General features: G+C 42.9%; 1 protein-coding gene across 4 annotated transcripts in view; it reads left to right on the top strand.

Annotated features, from left to right (window-relative positions):
- Positions 1–17,339, top strand: part of ZNF827 (zinc finger protein 827) — a 174,037-nt gene that overhangs the window by 75,892 nt on the left and 80,806 nt on the right. For all 4 annotated transcript variants that reach the window (XM_030312977.1, XM_030312982.2, XM_030312984.1 and 1 more), the window contains exon 6: positions 16,031–16,270. In XM_030312977.1, the coding sequence (XP_030168837.1) occupies positions 16,031–16,270 (240 nt within the window). The remainder of the gene's footprint in view (positions 1–16,030; positions 16,271–17,339) is intronic.

Here is a 17,339-nt window from a genome sequence, read left to right on the forward strand (position 1 = left end):
CTTGTTGATATTAGCCATTTTGACTGAAGGTGCTATCTCATGGTGGTTTTGACTTGAATTTCACTGATGATGGGTGATGTTGAGCATCTTTTCATGTGTCTATTGGCTGTCTGTATGTCTTCTTTGGAAAAATATTCATGTCTTCTGCCCAGTTTTAACTGGATTATTAATTTTGAAGGTGTTGAGTTATATAAGTTCTTTACATATTTCGGTTATTAACTCCTTATTGGGTATATTATTTGCAAATATCTTCTCCCACTCAGTAGATTGCCTTTTCATTTTGTTGAGGTTTTCCTTGCTTGTGCAAAAGCATTTATTTTGGTATAGCCCAAATAGTTTACTTTTGCTTTTGTTTCCCTTACTTGAGCAGACATATCTAGAAAAATGTTTCTATGGCCAATGTTAGAGAAATTACTCCTATGTCTTCTTCTAGGAGTTTTATGGTTTCACATCTCATATTTAGGTCTTTAATCCATTTCAAGTTTAATTTTGTGTATGCTGTAAGAAAGTGATTCAGTGTCATTCTTTTGCGTGTAGCTGTCCAGTTTTCTCAACACCATTTATTGAAGAGACTGTCTTTTTCCCATTACATATTCTTGCCTCCTTTGTTGTAGAGTAATTGACCATACAAGCATGGGTTGATTTGGGGGCTTTCTATTCTGTTCTATTGATCTATGTGTGTATTTTTTGTGCCACTATCATACTGTTTTGATTACTACAGCTTTGTAGTATAACTTAAAATCTGGGATTGTGATACTTTCAGCTTTGTTCCTCTGTCTCAGTATTGCTTGGTCTATTCAGGGTCTTTTATGGTCCCATACAAATCTTAGTATTATTTGTTCTAGTCTGCGAAAAGTAGTGTTGGTATTTTGATAAGGATTGCCTTAAATCTGTAGATTGCTTTGGGTAGTATGGGCATTTTAACAATATTGCTTCTTCTAATCCATGAGCATGGACCATGTTTCCATTTGTTTCTGTCATCTTTAATTTCATGAATGTTTTATAGTTTTTGGAGTACAGGTCTTTCACCTTCTTGATTGTGTTTATTCCTAGGTATTTTATTATTTTCAGTGCAGTTGTAAATATGATTGTTTTCTTAATTTCTCTTTCTGCTACTTCATTATTAGTGTATAAAAATACAATGGATTTCTGTATGTTAATTTTGTATCTTGTGACCTTACTGAATTCATTTATCAGTTCTAGTAGTTTTTAGGTGGAGTCTTTAGAGTTTGCTATTTATAGTGTCATGTCATCTGCAAATAGTGAAAGTTCTACCTCTTCCTTACTGATTTCTATGTCTTCTTTTCTTTTTCTTGTCTGATTGCTGTGACTAGGACTTCTAATACTATGTTGAATAAAAGTGGTGAGAGTGGATATCTCAGTCTTATTGCTGATCTTAGAGGAAAAGTTCTCAGTTTTTCACCATTGAGTAGTATAATGTTAGCTGTGTGTTTTCTTTATATATGACCTTTATTATGTTGAGATATGCTCCCTCTAAACCTGCTTTGTTTAGAGCTTTTATCACGAGTAGGTGTTGTACTTTGTCAAATGCTTTTTCTGTATCTATTGAGATGATCATATGGTGTTTATCCTTTCTCTTGTTAATGTGATATATCGTGTTGATTACTTTGCAAATATTGAACCATGCTTGCATCCTTGAAATAAATTCCACTTGATCATGGTAAAGGGTTTTTTGAATGTATTGTTGGATTTGGTTTGCTAATGCTTTTTGAAGATTTTTGCATCTATGTTCATCAAAGGTATTAGCTTATAGTTATATTTTTGTAGTGTCCTTAGGTAAATGATGGTCTTGTAGAAAGAATTTGGTAACTTTCCTTCCTCTTCTATATTTTGGAATAGTTTGAGATCAGTAGGTATTAACTCTTATTTAAATGTTTGATAGAATTCACCTGTGAAGCCATCTTATCCTGGACTTCTGTTTGTTGGAAGTTTTTTGATTACTGATTTAGTTTCATTGGTAGTAATTGGTCTTTTCAGATTTTCTATTTCTTCCTGAACCCGTTTTAGAAGGTTGTATGTTTCTAGGAATTTATCCATTCTCCTAGGTTATCTGATTTGTTGACATATGATTTTTCCTAATATTCTCTTATATCCTTTGTATTTCTGTGGTGTCATTTACTATTTCTCCTTCATTTCTGATTTCATGTGAGTCTTCTTTCTTTCTTGGTGAGTCTGGCTAAAAGTTTGTCAATTTTGTTTATCTTTTCAAAGAACCAGCTCCTGGTTTCATTAATCTATTCTATTCTTTTGTTTTGTTTTTAGTTTCTATTTCATTTATTTCTCCTCTAATCTTTATTATTTCCTTCCTTCTACTCACTTTAGGCTTGCTTTGTTTCTATTTCTCCCTAATGGCCTCTATTATTGTTATGTGAAGACAAAGGATTAAAAAGTGGCATTTTTGCTTTATCCAAATATGAGGATATTTACTGAACCCATGTATCTATTTTCCCCAAATCTTAACCATCCTGAGTTGGTGCTGTGAGTTGATTTACTTCCTATTTTCTAAATATGGGATAGCAGCTGGATTCAAGCACATTTCCTGGTTTCCTGTGACTTGCCATATGCTTGGATCACTTATCTCCACAGCTGGAGAAATGGGGGAAAAGTGATAGAATATACTTGTGACCCACCACATTTCATCTTAGGTCCAAAATCAGGCGGTGAGGGTCATTGTTTAAAGAATGATTTATGAACTCACTTCCTTACTTCCTACTACTATCATCCTTATCCCCTTAAACCCACCTGAACATATACACACACCTCCCTATTGTTGCTAGTAAAAATTCTTCTTAGTGTTTGGGGGTGGGGGTATTATTCATGGAGATACCATACTGGAGGAGTCCTGTGGTCCACATACATGTAGCCAAAGGTACACTTAATGGCCCCTCTGGTCAAGAGGAAGAGAGGCTCTCAGCAGAGGCAAAGGATTAATGAGAATGAAAGGTGAAGTTGCAGTGATTTGTGGGACTTATTTTGAGAGTGGAATCAGCATGCCTCACTGTGCAGTTGAATATTGGTGGTAGTTGTCACTTAGAATTCATCAGTGCTTACGTATTAGCTCACATACTGGATAATATGTAGAAAATATCTTTTTCTCTTCACTTCGTTTGAAAGAGCTGTGGAAAAATAAAGAAGAAAACTGGGGAGTGGGAGGATAATTTAACGGAGACAGATGGTGGTCTCCTTCGGTTCCTTGTGCTAAAGCCTTTGTGCCCTGTTTATCCCATTTTAATGCTGTTGAAAATATTTTCTCCTAACACATTGTTTATGTTAGAAAGCTCTTCCTATCCGACTCTTTTTCGGCTTTCTGGGAGACACCCAGAGCTACAGTGTTCATCCTGTGTGTAACAGTGAGTGGTCAAGAAAAAAGCAAACAAACAAACAGTGAATGGTTAAGTACTGGGGCCTCATTCACAGTTTAGGGGTTCCTTCCCCTTCCTCCTCCTGCCGCCAGTTGGCTGTTTTGGTGCTCTTCAGCACCTGCACTGGAGAGGACACAGGAACAGAGAGAGGAAGGGAAATTAAAATGAGTCATTTATTGCTACTTATAAGTAACTTTGATTTAAAAAAACATTTGGAAAAGAAGGTTGAAACACAGCCAGAATACATTGTGAGGATACCCAGGCACTCATGTCTCCAAGAATTATGGGGAATTAAGAGCCCAGAGGCACCATTTTCCACCATCACATGGTCCCACCCATGGCTCAAGGATCTCCACAAGCATAGTACTAGGGACGGTGCCCTATCAAAAGCAAAGCCTCATTTATCATTGGCTATGAAGGATTTGGTTCCTGGCACAAGTATGTAAAGATGTCTTAGGGGTTTAAATGAACTCTATTCTTGAGTTCTTAGTCTTTCCATTTTTTCTTTATGGTCTTTTGTCTTTCTTATTTTTTTGTTTTTGTATTATATGTATTATGTATTATTCTTTCTTATTATTTTGTTTTCTTTCACTTATTCATTCAACATTGAGCTCCTATTATTTTCTAAGCCCTGCTTTAGGTACTAGGGACACAAAGGGAAATAAGACAGTGCCCTCTCCTGCATGGGTCCTACATTCTTTTTCCACCCCGTCTATAGCTGCCCATATCTCACTCTAGTTAGTTATTGCCTGGGTTCTACCTCTGTTGTTATGTGATGTTCTGCTCTGCATCATGTTTACCAGCCCTTCCCTGGCTGCTGGAAGCATCAACCAATGGAAGAGAAATAGTCAGGACTTCTCAACAGAGATAACTTGGGATGTGATTCAGTAATATTTAGCACCACCCAAGGAAAACATTTTAAACTTGTCTGCATATACTCATACCCTCTTATCATCTTTTAATGGAAAATACTTAAAGTTTAGTAAAACTCAGTTACTGAAATAAAACTCTTCATGTGCTCCTTCCTCTCTCTGAGTATTAGGGACTCTCTCTGTCCTTCTCCCTCCTCTTTGTGCATAAAGCAGTGGTCAACCGATCACCTAACAGAGATGGACCTCGGTTTTTGGTTATTTTTTTTTTAAGTTTATTTGTTTTTTGAGAGAGAGAGAAAGTGAATGGACAGGCGGGGGAGGGGCAGAGAGGGAGGGAGAGAGAGAATCCCAAGCAGGCTTCCCACTGTCAGCACAGAGCCTGATGTGGGGTTCCAACTCACAAACCTTGAGATCATGACCTGAGCTGGAATCAAGAGTCAGGCCGTTGACCGACTGGGCCACCCAGGAGCCCTGGTTTTTGGTTATTTTTATGTCAGCAAGAATTTAACTGAATCTTTCAGGGATTCTGCTTAAAACCTATGCATTCATCCCCTCCCACCCCCAACTAGCATTCATGTTCATTGAGGATATATAAAGGCCAATTAATCACAGCAGATGAGGTGGACAGGGCTTAGATTTATTAAATGGCAAAGGATAATAATGTTAAATAGACTTAACGTTAGATCAGATACTTTAATTGACCCTTTTTCTCTCCTTTCGTTCTTTTTTCTTTCTTTCTTTCTTTTTTAATGGGAGACAGGCGAAGTATATGCTGGACATTAGATGAAAAATAGGTTAATTTTTAAAAAATGAGATCATTTGGAATGTTACCAAATGGCAGACATACAGTTTAAATGCGCCTCTTTAGCTAATTTCTAGTGAAATCATCAAATGAAAAGAAAACAAGATGATTGGGAGAGGTTTTACATTAACACCAGGACACTCGGGGGTCAAAAGATAATGACTGAGCCGCCCTACATCATCTGCTGGTTGGAGAAGAGCCCCCGGTGACCAAAGCGTTTTAATGCTTGATTGTCATTGGACACAAGTGAAATTGAATGCAGAATTTGTTTAGCGTGATGGACGTGTTCTGACTTGTGATCGTCTTCTGCACGTCCAAAGGACCTCCTTTTTGTCACGTGAGCCTCCTGTGTCAGCTAACACTAGGTAACATCATACTCAGAATAGTCTAAAATTTGTGCTACGATGGTGGTCCCAGTTTTGTGGGCAGTCTGAAAACACCAGTAAATGCCCAGCTGAGATATCCCAGGCAAGGACCTGTTGCATTGCTTGCTGGTATAAAGGATGTGAAGACAAGTTTAAAAGTCGACTGAAGGATAAAGCATCAAGTACTTTGCTTTAATAGAAAATAAGGTTTCTTGGACCCCTGAAAGAGAACTTCCAGGTCTCACTAACTCTTCAGCCTTTAAAGTTCAAGTTCCATTTTTTAGGACATATTTGTTCTTGCAGATTCAGATGGAACACCTGGTGTTCTCATTGTATGTTTTTATTTTTGTTTAATTTTCATTTCTTCTAATGTTTGTTTACTTTTGAGAGAGAGACAGAGCGTCAGCAGTGGAGGGGCAGAGAGAGGGAAACACAGAATCCAGAGCAGGCTCAGGCTCTGAGCTCTCAGCACAGAGCCCGATGCTGGGCTCGAACTCACAAACCATGAGATCATGACCTGAGCCGAAGTCGGACGCTTAACCAACTAAGCCATCCAGTTGCCTCCCTCATTTTATGTTTTTAAAAACTTGGTTCTAAGTTGACCCCCTGCTTACCTCTGTCTAGTGAACTGTGAATTCTAGTGTGCATAGCCAAATCATCAGATGTCTGTGTACCCTCCTTCCTGGATGGCCATGTACAGCACTGATACAGAGGAGAAACACTAGGTGATTTATAGTTTTGGTGAGCCAATTCCAAAGGCCAATTCTGATAAAATATGTTTGATAAAATATCTTTGAAATTGTTTTGGGAATCAAAAACTGTGTGTGTGTGTGTGTGTGTGTGTGTGTGTGTGTGTACTAGAAGTCATGTAGGGCTCCTCTGTTGGGAAATATTGTTTTTGAAGGTCCTCGTATATTACTAGAAGAACTAGAGAGAAATCTGCTGCATCACAATCTTCTTTCATGGAGAGCATTTCCTCTCATTTTCCCCAGGAGCAGATGAGCAGTGTGCCCACAGGGAGAGTAGGAAGCTGATGTGAGAGAGAGCCTGTGTTCCCTCTCTCTGGGGTGTGGCAGCATCCATGGAAAATCCTCAGCCTTGGATTTCGTTACTCAGAGCAGGAATGGGGAGCTTTTCTGCTGAGGCCCACCGTACTCTACGAGTGGTGGAAATGAGCCAAGGGCCACACCGTAGAGAAAAACGAAACTTAATATAAAACTTCCCAGGGAGAAGCGTATACCAATCCAGTCCCCTAAAGAGCAGCAAATTGTGTCAGGATGCGTGTGCTTGTGTTCTGAGTGATGGCTACTTCAGAAGGACAGGGTGGGCTAAGAAAGAGGAAAGGAAGAATAGCATTCAGCATCTAAGACTCGGGTTCTTAATATCCATACGGAGAATGGAGCTAAGTTTATCTCCATTTTGCTGGAGACCCAGCCCCAGTCTTAGGGTGAGGGAATGGCCGCCGGGCTGAGGCTGGCCTCACTCCCACATTGCTTCTCTCCGAGGAGAAAGAGTCCGACAGATAGTGTCAGACTTCTGTGGAATAGCATTTCCATTTCTGCCTCCACCCTCACCGCTGCTCGAGCAGGCCTGGGGCTCGGTCCTTCCTCAAGCAACCCAGGAAACCCAGCCCAGCTCTCCATCCCATTTTGATTTTGGCAAGGGCAAAGTGAAGCAAGAGAAAGCAAAGGCAGAAAGCGGCCGCCTTTATCAGTTGCCGGTGGTGCCAGGCCCCGCGACGGGACGTTACCATGTGATCTCACTTCTTGTTCCCAGTTGTTCATGTCACTTCACCTGGTCCTTTTGACCTGCACTGTTGTTCACAGGGTGTTAATAATAAAACCACCGTCTATGGGGATCAGGTTTCATACCCGGACGGTGTGTTTATGACCAACAAGAACCCCGTATCTTTGCGGATGGCAAGTTGGAGATGAAAGATTTTTAACTTATCTAATTGACAGGGGTGCCCTCTCAAAAGTGTACTGTTTCCGCATGGCATACATGGTTGGCATTGCTCCTTAAGCTTCTTGTTATTCTAAAATGCTAGCTGGGGATCGTGATGGTGAACCGCCTGGAGAGTGAAACGCCTGTGTCCATTTTTGTTGTCTGTTTCAGCGCCATGGCCAGTGTTCCATCCTTTCCTACTTTTTTGAGGTCATTGCATGTGTGAGTGTCTGTGGCAGACTAAGGAGTCAAGAGACAGAGGATAGCATCGCATGCCTCCTGTGTGCTGTGCTTCAGGTGACACGTGTGACGGATAATACATGAAGCACATCGAATGTGCCAGGGCCGGGGCAATGTCTTGGGGATGGAAGACAAGTGGGAATCTAGCTCTCCCCTGCCAGGTTGGCCCAGAGGGGACACGCGTGTGTGAGTAATCATTGCAGCGCACTACAGGATTTGCAGGGGCCGTACAATCTAGAGATAGGATAGAGCGGAGAGAGAGCGTCGCTCAACCAAGATAAAGGAATGCTGCTCACAGAGGGGACACCTGAATACAGGTCACCCTTGAACTACACAGGCTCGATTGTGCAGGCTCACTTCCACGTGGGTCCACATCTACAGGGATTTTTGCGATAAATACAGTACAATGCTGCAAATGTCTTTTCCTTATGATTTTCTAACATTTTCTTTTCTGTAAGTTACTTTATTGCAAGAATACTGTTTAAGATGGATATGGCATACAAAACTGTGTTAATCAACTATTTATGTTATCATTAAGGCTTCCGGTTAACAGCAGGCTGCTAGTAGTTAAGTTTTGGGGGAGTCAAAAGTTTCACGTGGGGGAGGGCGCCTGGGTGGCTCAGTCGGTTAAGCGTCCGACTTTGGCTCAGGTCATGATCTCACGACTGGTGGGTTCAAGCCCTGCGTCCAGCTCTGTGCTGACAGCTCAGATCCTGGAGCCTGCTTCGGATTCTGTATCTCCCTCTCTCTCTCTCTGCCCCTTCCCTACTTGTACTCTGTCTCTCTCTTAAAAAGAAAGAAAAAGAAAAAAAAAGTTACATGTGAATTTTCTTTTTTTTTCTTTTTTTCTTTTTTTTAAATGTTTATTTTTGAGAGAGAGAGAGAGAGTATGAGCAGGGGAAAGGCAGAGAAGGAGACACAGAATCCGAGGCAGGCTCCAGGCTCTGAGCTGTCAGCACAGAGCTGGACGCAGGGCTCGAACTCACAAACCACGAGATCGTGACCTGAGCCAAAGTCGGACCTTTAACCGCCTGAGCCACCCGGGCGCCCCTACATGTGAACTTACAACTGCAGGAGGAGGAGTTGTTCAGAGGCCAAGTGTACTTTTGAAATCTGAATAGGATGTGATTGGGGCATTTTAGAAGGGAATAGGGTGAGGAACACCATGGCATGTTCAGGCAACTGGAATATTTCAGCATCACAGGAGCACGAAGGCACGTGGAGGTGTGCTGTGGGATGCTGCAGGGAGTGTGGGGCTGGGGCTTTAGAGGGGATGGAACTAAGGGGAGGAATCATCTAAGGGTGCAAGAACCCCAGGGCAAAAATGCGGCGGCTGGCCGGAAGCTCTAGGCTCTCGTGAAGGTGCCCGGGTGCCTCGCTCCTTCTCTCTGGGTTTCCATGAACACACCATGCCGGGCCACTCCCTTTCCCCCTCCTCTTTTTTTTTTTTTTTTTTTTAATGTTTATTTATTTTTGAGAGAGAGAGAGAGATTGTATGCGCATGAACATGCAGGAGAAGGGGAGGGCCAGAGAGAGAGAATCCCAAGCAGGCTCTGCCCTGTCAGTGCCTGTTGTGGGGCTTGAACTCACAAACCATGAGATCATGACCTGACCTGAAGTCAGATGCTTAACCAACTGAGCCACCCAGGTGCCCCTCTCCTCCTCTTTTCCTCATTCTTTCTTCCTCTTCCTAAAAGTAGAGGTAACAGTTCTTCCCCATCCGCTTCTCTCTACTCACATTCCTTTGGATCTCCCCAAGTCCTCTGGAGTCAGATGACTGCTGGTCTGTGTGTCACTTGTCACTTTTCTGCCCACAGCCATCCCGACCTCCACTTCCTGGTTAAGTACTTAGGCAAAACAGAACTGAAAGTTTCCCTCTGTATTTCTCCCCAACTCAACTTTTCTATTTTCCTACTCCTGTTGGTAGCATCTTCCAAATCTCAAGGCTTAGAAATCATAGAATTATTTTTTTAATCACGCTCCCCCTCATCCAGGCCACGTACAAACTTTCCTTATAATTTCTCTCACATTGGTCTCTTCATTCTTTATTCAGACTCCTAGCCAGTCGCCTCCAGCTCCTCCCCATTCAACCTCTAGAGTATCCTGTGAATCTCTTCTGTCCCTGTGACCTTTAGTTGAGGCCCTCATCCTCTCCTTGCTTGGATTACCACCATAAGCTCCTAACAACTGCCCTCATTGCCACTTCCTCCCAGGCCTTCCAAGTGCCACTGCCAGGTTGGCCTTCTGCAGTGCAATCCGATCGTGCTCCTCCTCTGTGCAAACCTCCCAAAGGCTGGCTCCTCCCTGCCCCCTCTCCCTAAGGGTTCCGGGCCCCCACCGAAGATTCTGCATGCTGTCCCTACCTACCTCTCCGGTTTTATTTCTCTGGAATATAATGTGACCCTTTTTGTCAAACGGTTGTTCAGGGGAGGATTTGGCTTCAGCACCAAGGTTTCAGCAGGAAGAATTTTAAAGGAAGGGAGGGAAAGAGGGGGAAGGGAAGAGAGAGAGGGAGGGAGGGGGAGGGAGGGAGGAAAGAAGGGGGAAAGGGAGGGGAGAAGGAAGGAGGGAGGGGTAGGCAGGGGGAGAGAGAGAGAGAGGAAGGGAGGGAGGAAAGAGAGGGGAGGGAGAGAAGGGAGGAAGGAAGGAAACTCTTACCCTGGAGCCAGACAATAGAACAGTGGTTACAAGAGGTTGGGGGGAAGAAGGGATGGGGAGTTAGTGTTTAGTGGGTAGAACTTCGTTATGGAAGGTGAAAAATTCTAGAGATGGGTGGTTGGTGATGGCTGCACAACAGTGTGAATGTACTTAAACTGTACACTTAAAAATGACTAAAATGGTAAATTTTATGTTATGTGTATTTTAACACACACACACACACACACACACACACACACGCCTCTTGGACCTCTTGGCCAAACTGAAGGTGTAAAAGTGAGAGGCAATTGAAGACGGGGGTGAGGAATCTTGGAGACAACTGTGCCATGATCCCCTCACTGCAGGGTGGTGGGGATGAGGGAAGAGGTACTGGCCTCACCCCAACTCTAGAGAGCACAGCTTAAGGGGCGCCCACTGGGGCATTTGTCCTGTTTTCCTCAGGAGGGGAGCCTAGCACACTGGGGTCTGACGTCTGCCTGGGAAATCTAGAAGGTGGGAAATGGAGAGCTGCCTTGGGGGCTGCGTGCATGAGCGCCGAGAGCCACTGCAGTACTGTGTGGGGTCTGAGCTTGTTCAGTTTGTAGGATCAAGTAAAGAGGGAGGTGTTAAATGTGGCTCCAGGGTAGACCATTTTCCTGCGGGACGGATGGTATGGGTGTTGTCTTATATGGTTTCCAGTGGGGCTGCCTAGATGATTGGTGGTTGGCAGATTCCTGGGTCGGTGGAGGGAATAAGGGACCCCAGACAAGAGGGAGTTCAGCCAGGTAAAGGGAACTACAGGGGAAAGATCACCTCGAAGTTAAAGGTCTCTGAAGAGGGGCACCTGGGTGGCTCGGTCGGTTAAGTGTCTGACTCTTGATTTTGGCTCAGGTCATGATCTCTCCGTTGTGAGATAAAACCCCAAGTGGGGCTCTGTGCTGACAGCTTGGGTTGGATTCTGTCTCTCCCTCTCCCCCACTTTCTCTCTCTCTCTCAAAATAAATAAATAAACATTAAAAAAAAAAGATCTCTGAAGATCCCATGCTTGAATCCCATGAGAGAAATGCCTGCTGGCCTTAACAGGGTGAAACCATTCTAGAACAGGCTAGCAAAGACCTTTCCCTCCTCTGTCCCCCGCTTCTTCCCCCGCCTTCTCCAGCTCTTTTCTAGGGTCTGAAAGGGCCACTAGTGTGCTGGGGAGAAGGCAACAAGAAAGGGAGAAGAAGCAGATCCTTTCCTCCCAAAAGGCTACCTGTCGATCCTTCCAGGGAAGGGCAGGGACTCACCTTCCCAGAAGGTGGAACTGTGGACTAACATGTGGGATTGGGCCTTCTGGATTCTGAATCAGGACCATTTTGCTGCTCAAAGGACCATAAGGCTTTGAATTGTCTAGGAATTACCAGGTTATGGGCCGGCCTGAGTTTTCTCACCCAGGGACAGGAGAGGAGCTCTTTCTACAGGGCAGTTTTAAAGAGACAATGGAAGACAGGAACAGAGTTGCTTTTATGTTTATATTCTATGCTATGAGTCTGGCTTCTTCAAGGTGCCAGTTCCACCTCTCCATGCTGGCCCCCCAGCCAAACCAGAAAACATGACATTCCTTGAACACTCCAGGTAGAGTACAATTCTGCCTTTGTGCTGTGGTTCCCCGTGGTCCTTAACTCCTCTTCCCACACTGTATTTTATTTTTACCTCTTTTATTAGAGGGCTGTTTATACTTGTCTGATCATTCATTTAGACTAAAAGTGCTTGAGGGCCAGAACTGTGGCTTCTTTGCCTCTGTATCCCACATAGCCTCTATCATAGTACTCAGTATGCAGTGGACATTTAAAAAATGGCGGAAACAGCCACACGATGGATGAATGACATAATCCCGTTCGGTAATTACTAACATGTACTGTTTGTGAAGGCAGAAAAGACAATATTATTGCGTTGTCATTGCTTTTTCCCCTCTGCCAAGCAGAGTTTAAATAGGACTTACCTAATTTGAAACCTACTTCTCCTATGCTACCAGGCATACACAGTGTTCTAAATACTCTTTTTTTTTTTAATGTTTATTTATTTTTGAGAGAGAAAGAGACAGAGCACAAGGGGGGGAGGGTCAGAGAGAGAGAGGGAGACACAGAATCCGAGCAGGCTCCAGGCTCTGAGCTGTCAGCACAGAGCCCCGCATGGGGCTCGAACTCACAAACTGTGACATGGGGACCTGAGCCCAAGTCGGGTGCTTAACCAACTGAGCCACCCAGGCGCCTTTCTAAATACTCTTACCCAGGCGCCTCTCTAAATACTCTTGAAGAGGAAATAATCATCTTTTTATGGGCATATGTTGTCATTTTTTTGTTTTTAAAATTTTAAGTAAATGACAAAATATCTATATTTATCATAGAAAAATTACAAGATACAAATGAGCATTGCAATAAACAGTCACCTTCAACCCACGTCCCATATATAACCTACTGTTAACACTCTTGTCTTTCCTCTTTTTCCATGTGCCAATTTCTCTCTTGGAATAGCAGAATAAGTCACTTGGGGTAAAATTAGTATTTGCCCTATTATTTTAGGAAGACATTCTAGAAGGATTTACAATGCACGTGGAGAAGGAAGATGATGGGAATGAGTAAACCCTGGATGGGTAGACATGTTTCTGGGTGAGGGAGTCCAAGCAAAGAGTGAAATGATTAATTCAACAATTGTTTTGTCAGGATGCCCTAGGCAAAGGGGAGAGAGAGGACCGGTGGGGATCTCTAGCCGACTTGGGATCTGTCCCCAAGTCAGCCTGCCTTCTGCCTCCTACGCTAGCCTGTCCAGGCACCAGCTTGAGATGGGATTAGTATGTGGGGGAGCCTAAGCTATAACTTAAGAGCAGCTTTTCTTTCTTACTTGCCTCGGGTGCAGATTAAATTTGGGGGAAGGGGCTAAATGTCAAAGTGTCGCAAAAACTTTACAGCAGCGGTTTTCGGTTCGGGTGATTTTGCCCCCTCCCCGCAGAGGATATTGGCAACGTCTGGAGTTATTCGTGGTTCTCACACCTGGAGGATGGGTGGTACTGGTATCCAGTGGGTAGAAACCAGGGATGTTGCTAATCGTCTTAGAATGCACAGCACAGCCTCCCAAAATAAGAAGTATCTGGCCCCAAATGTCATCAGTGCTGAGGTTGAGAAACCCTGCTTTAACAACAACAACAACAACAAAACCATTTGGCAATAATGCTATTTCATGGAAGAGCGAGAATCACCAAGATATTTCTTATATTATGCCTCACTTGCCCACTGAGATGTCAGTTTGAAAACCCTTCTCTGTGAGTCTTGAGTCTATCAGGTAGATTAAAAATGTAAAGGCTTTTTTTTTTTATCAGTAATCAGCATTTTGTGCAGTTTTGAAAGGTCAAGAGTTATCATAAGAAAGGGCAGACAACACTTCACGTAAATCATACTTGAAATTATCCCAAGTAGCTTTCAAAACCCGATACCATTCAAGTCCGTGGTTCACCTAGCCATGGGATTTTTAACCCAGGGACAACGCTGGGGAAAGGGGATGGGAAAAGATAAAGAGCTACTTTCTAGCTTGGCTCTTTATATCATTGAGGTTCCTTTTAAAAATTAAGTGAATCCTTTGCTGCCATGTTTTTGTGTTTGTCCTCAAGCCTTGGAATGACTTGCAGGGTTCGGAGACATCACTACCTACCTGTGACACTGACCCCACTGTTTGTTTCCCAAATATTTAGTACTCTGAGGGAACACAAAGAGGGAAACGTGTGTTGTGACGGCACCTATGAGTGAGGTAGCTAGGTAGCTAGAGGTCACGGTGGCCGTCAGGTCACCAAATCCCTAAGGGGTGGCCAGGGGGTAGAGTCAGCACTCCAGAAAGAGGCAGATGGACCACAAGTCAAGGCAGAGAAGCTAGGTGTGTAACTTTGAAAGCTTAATCTTTTCTTTTCTTTTCCTTGCCATGACTGAATCGATGAACTTGGTTTTTATGAGTTTCACAGATGTACCGAGAAACAGCAGCTTGGCAAGAATAGGGAAAGGGGGGAGGGATCTAAATTAAATATAACAGTTGCTCGCAATTTAGTTGCTGACAAAAACACAAGTCATTTTCCCTGAAAAGCATGTGTAGTATGTCAAGAGGAAAAAAGAACAATTAGCACACTTCTTATGTAAGCTTTTATTGACAACACTACATTAACTGTAATCATTTAATTAGAAATGCTCTTCTGTCTTCTTTCCTACAACTCAATAAACTGTGCATGTACTTGGCTCTCACTTTTCTCCTGCTTTGTGAGGAAAGCATAGTTTTCTCTAACCACCCCAGCTCACAGCAATGACCTTGGCTTGTGTCTACATGACTCCACTTTCTCGTCTTGCTAAGGTCAGGGCGCCACAGCAGAATTCCATAGACTGGGTGGCTTATAAATGACAAAAATTTCTTTCTCACAGATCTGGAGGCTGGGAAGTCCAAAATCAAGGAGTTGAAGTATTTGCTGTCTGGGAGCTCTCTGGGGTCTTTTTTATAAGAGCACTTATCCATTCGTGAGGGCTCCACTCTCATGACTAATCACCTCGCAAAGGCCCCGCTTCCAGATTCATATTGGGGATGAGGTTTCAATATATTAATTCGGGGGTGGAGTGGGGCACATTTTCAGTCCAAAGCACTGTCTCTGTTTTCACATGCCCTTTTCCACTGTGTCTTGTCCTCATCTATAAGGACACTTATCACTGGATTTAGGGCCTCCCTGGATGATCTAGAACAATCTCATCCTGAGATCTTTAACTTAATCATATCTGCAAATACATTTTTTCCAAATTAGGTGGCATTCACAACTTCCCGAGATTAGGATGTAGACATATTTTGAGGGGCCACTATTTGCTATCTATCTGTCTCCTCTTTTTTTTTCTCCCAGAATGCTGAGTACGCTGTAGTTACTAGTAAATGCTTATTGATTTGAAAGTGTGCTCATTTTAAAGTGACCCAAATTAATGGTCTGATTGCCTGCACACTTTGTTTCAAAGATGCTGTCATTAGCTCTAAGGACCGCACGGACATAAAGACACTCTGACTTCACAAGGCGAATATATGTTTCGGACTAAAGATCAAACATCTAATAGTCACACCTAAAGCAACAACAGTCAGTAAATTGAACCATTATTATAACCTGTAAGATTGCTATTTTTCTCAGCGTCGATCCTTGGGCTACAATTAACTTCCTAGGTGGTCTTGAGGATTACTAGCTCCCAGCAAGGTATAAATGTCTCAGTTGAAATCGACCCTATTTACCCTTTATTAATTTAGATGCCCTAGAAGAGAGAGAAGAAAAATTGGGCAGAGCTTTAAAGATAGAGGGAGACAATCGTAGTATTAATATGCTTGCTTTTATTTGATTTGCTGAAATTGCGTAAGTTCTAAAACAAGGACAGGCATTCACCATGTTCTCCTTAGTTCTGCAAGCGGCGTGGCAGAGAGGATGGAGTGCATGGGGGGAGTGGTCAGGAGACCCTGGGCACGGAACCCGAGTGCTGGATCTGGAGACCCAGGCCTGGTTCTGCTGCCGCTGCTGTGGCCTTGGGCAAGTCACTTCATTTCTCTGGGTTTCCGCTCAGAAAACCGTTTCAGGAAATCAGGTGGGCTGGACGAAGTAGTTTCTGAAACTGTGTTTCTTCTGAGCTGTGGTGCTCTTCTAACCTGCTCCCAGACGCAATCCTCATGGTCCTCTCTGTGATGAGAAACTGGATTTGGTTCAGAATTTTAAAACCGTGGTGTTCTTGTTTCTCCTCGTCCACCTGCTTGCAGCGGAAAGCTACAAGGAAACTCAGATGGTGAAGATTAAAGAGGAGCCCATGGAGGTTGACATCCAGGACTCGCATGTCTCGGTATCACCCAGCCGGAATGTTGGCTATAGCACTTTAATCGGGCGAGAGAAAACCGAACCCTTACAGAAGATGCCAGAGGGCAGAGTGCCCCCAGAGAGAAACCTCTTCAGTCAGGATATCTCTGTGAAGATGGCTTCCGAGCTTCTCTTTCAACTGTCAGGTATGTTTCTGTGCAGAAAAATGTCAATAATTGGGAATAATTGGAAGGAAAGCCACTCTAACAAAGCAAAAAACACCTGCATTATAGATTTGTCAGACAAAAATCAATTTTGTTAGTTTAACACCCATGCTGCCACTCAAACTAACGGTTAATAAAATGTTGCCAAGTAGAACTCCTGCCAAACTTTCGTTAATAAATAGTTAAGAATCATTTGAAATTAGAACTCTATTCAATTCTGTGCAAATGATCCCTGTTGTCTAGGCGAAACATCTCACCTCTAATTTTGCTTAGGCAGTTGATCTGATTAGCAGCCTTTTTTTTCTCCCCTAACGTTCAAAAGATAAACTTCGATTTACTCCAACAGTGACTGAATTACCATGAATTCCAAATTAGTGTGGTTTGAATTAAGGAGATTGTACTGTTTCTAGCCAAAAGAAAAAAAAATCAAGGAAAAGGAAAAGATGAAAATATGAGGACTCTTTCCAGCTATAGCCTTATAGAGCATTTTCTGTAAACCAATGTTTCTACTTTGAATACTTGGAGTTTACAGGTGTAGGAATTACCAGCTCTGATAGAACAGACAAGGGTCCTGTTTGTTTCCTTTGTTAACTCTTTCAGGCTGCATACTGTTTGTCCTTAACAAATTTAATATGCTGTTATTATTTGGACATGACTGAGATTGGAGATACCTACACATACAGGATTCAGATTTGTAAGAAATACACATACCTTGTCGGTAGTCAAGCATTGGCTTACATATGGAAGTTCATGCATCAGTAAAGTTTGTTACTAATGTTTGATAAACTCTGTTTGTTATGGATAACATATTCAAAACACCATGAGATGCCTCATTATTTAAGCATTCACTTGTTTTCCCCGCTAAGAAAAGTATCGGGGAAGAGAAAAGAAGCTGCTAGAATCTGCATGCCATCACGATAGTTCACCTTCTTGTGAGCCTGGTAACACACCCCAGTGCTTGAAACTATCAGTTGGTCCTGAAAATGGTGACCTCCCAGTTCTCGAACAAGGATTGTATCTGTGCAAAGTTCTGCAGTAATAGAAATAGTTA

This window comes from Lynx canadensis, chromosome B1 (assembly GCF_007474595.2).
Source record: "Lynx canadensis isolate LIC74 chromosome B1, mLynCan4.pri.v2, whole genome shotgun sequence".
Taxonomy (NCBI): domain Eukaryota; kingdom Metazoa; phylum Chordata; class Mammalia; order Carnivora; family Felidae; genus Lynx; species Lynx canadensis.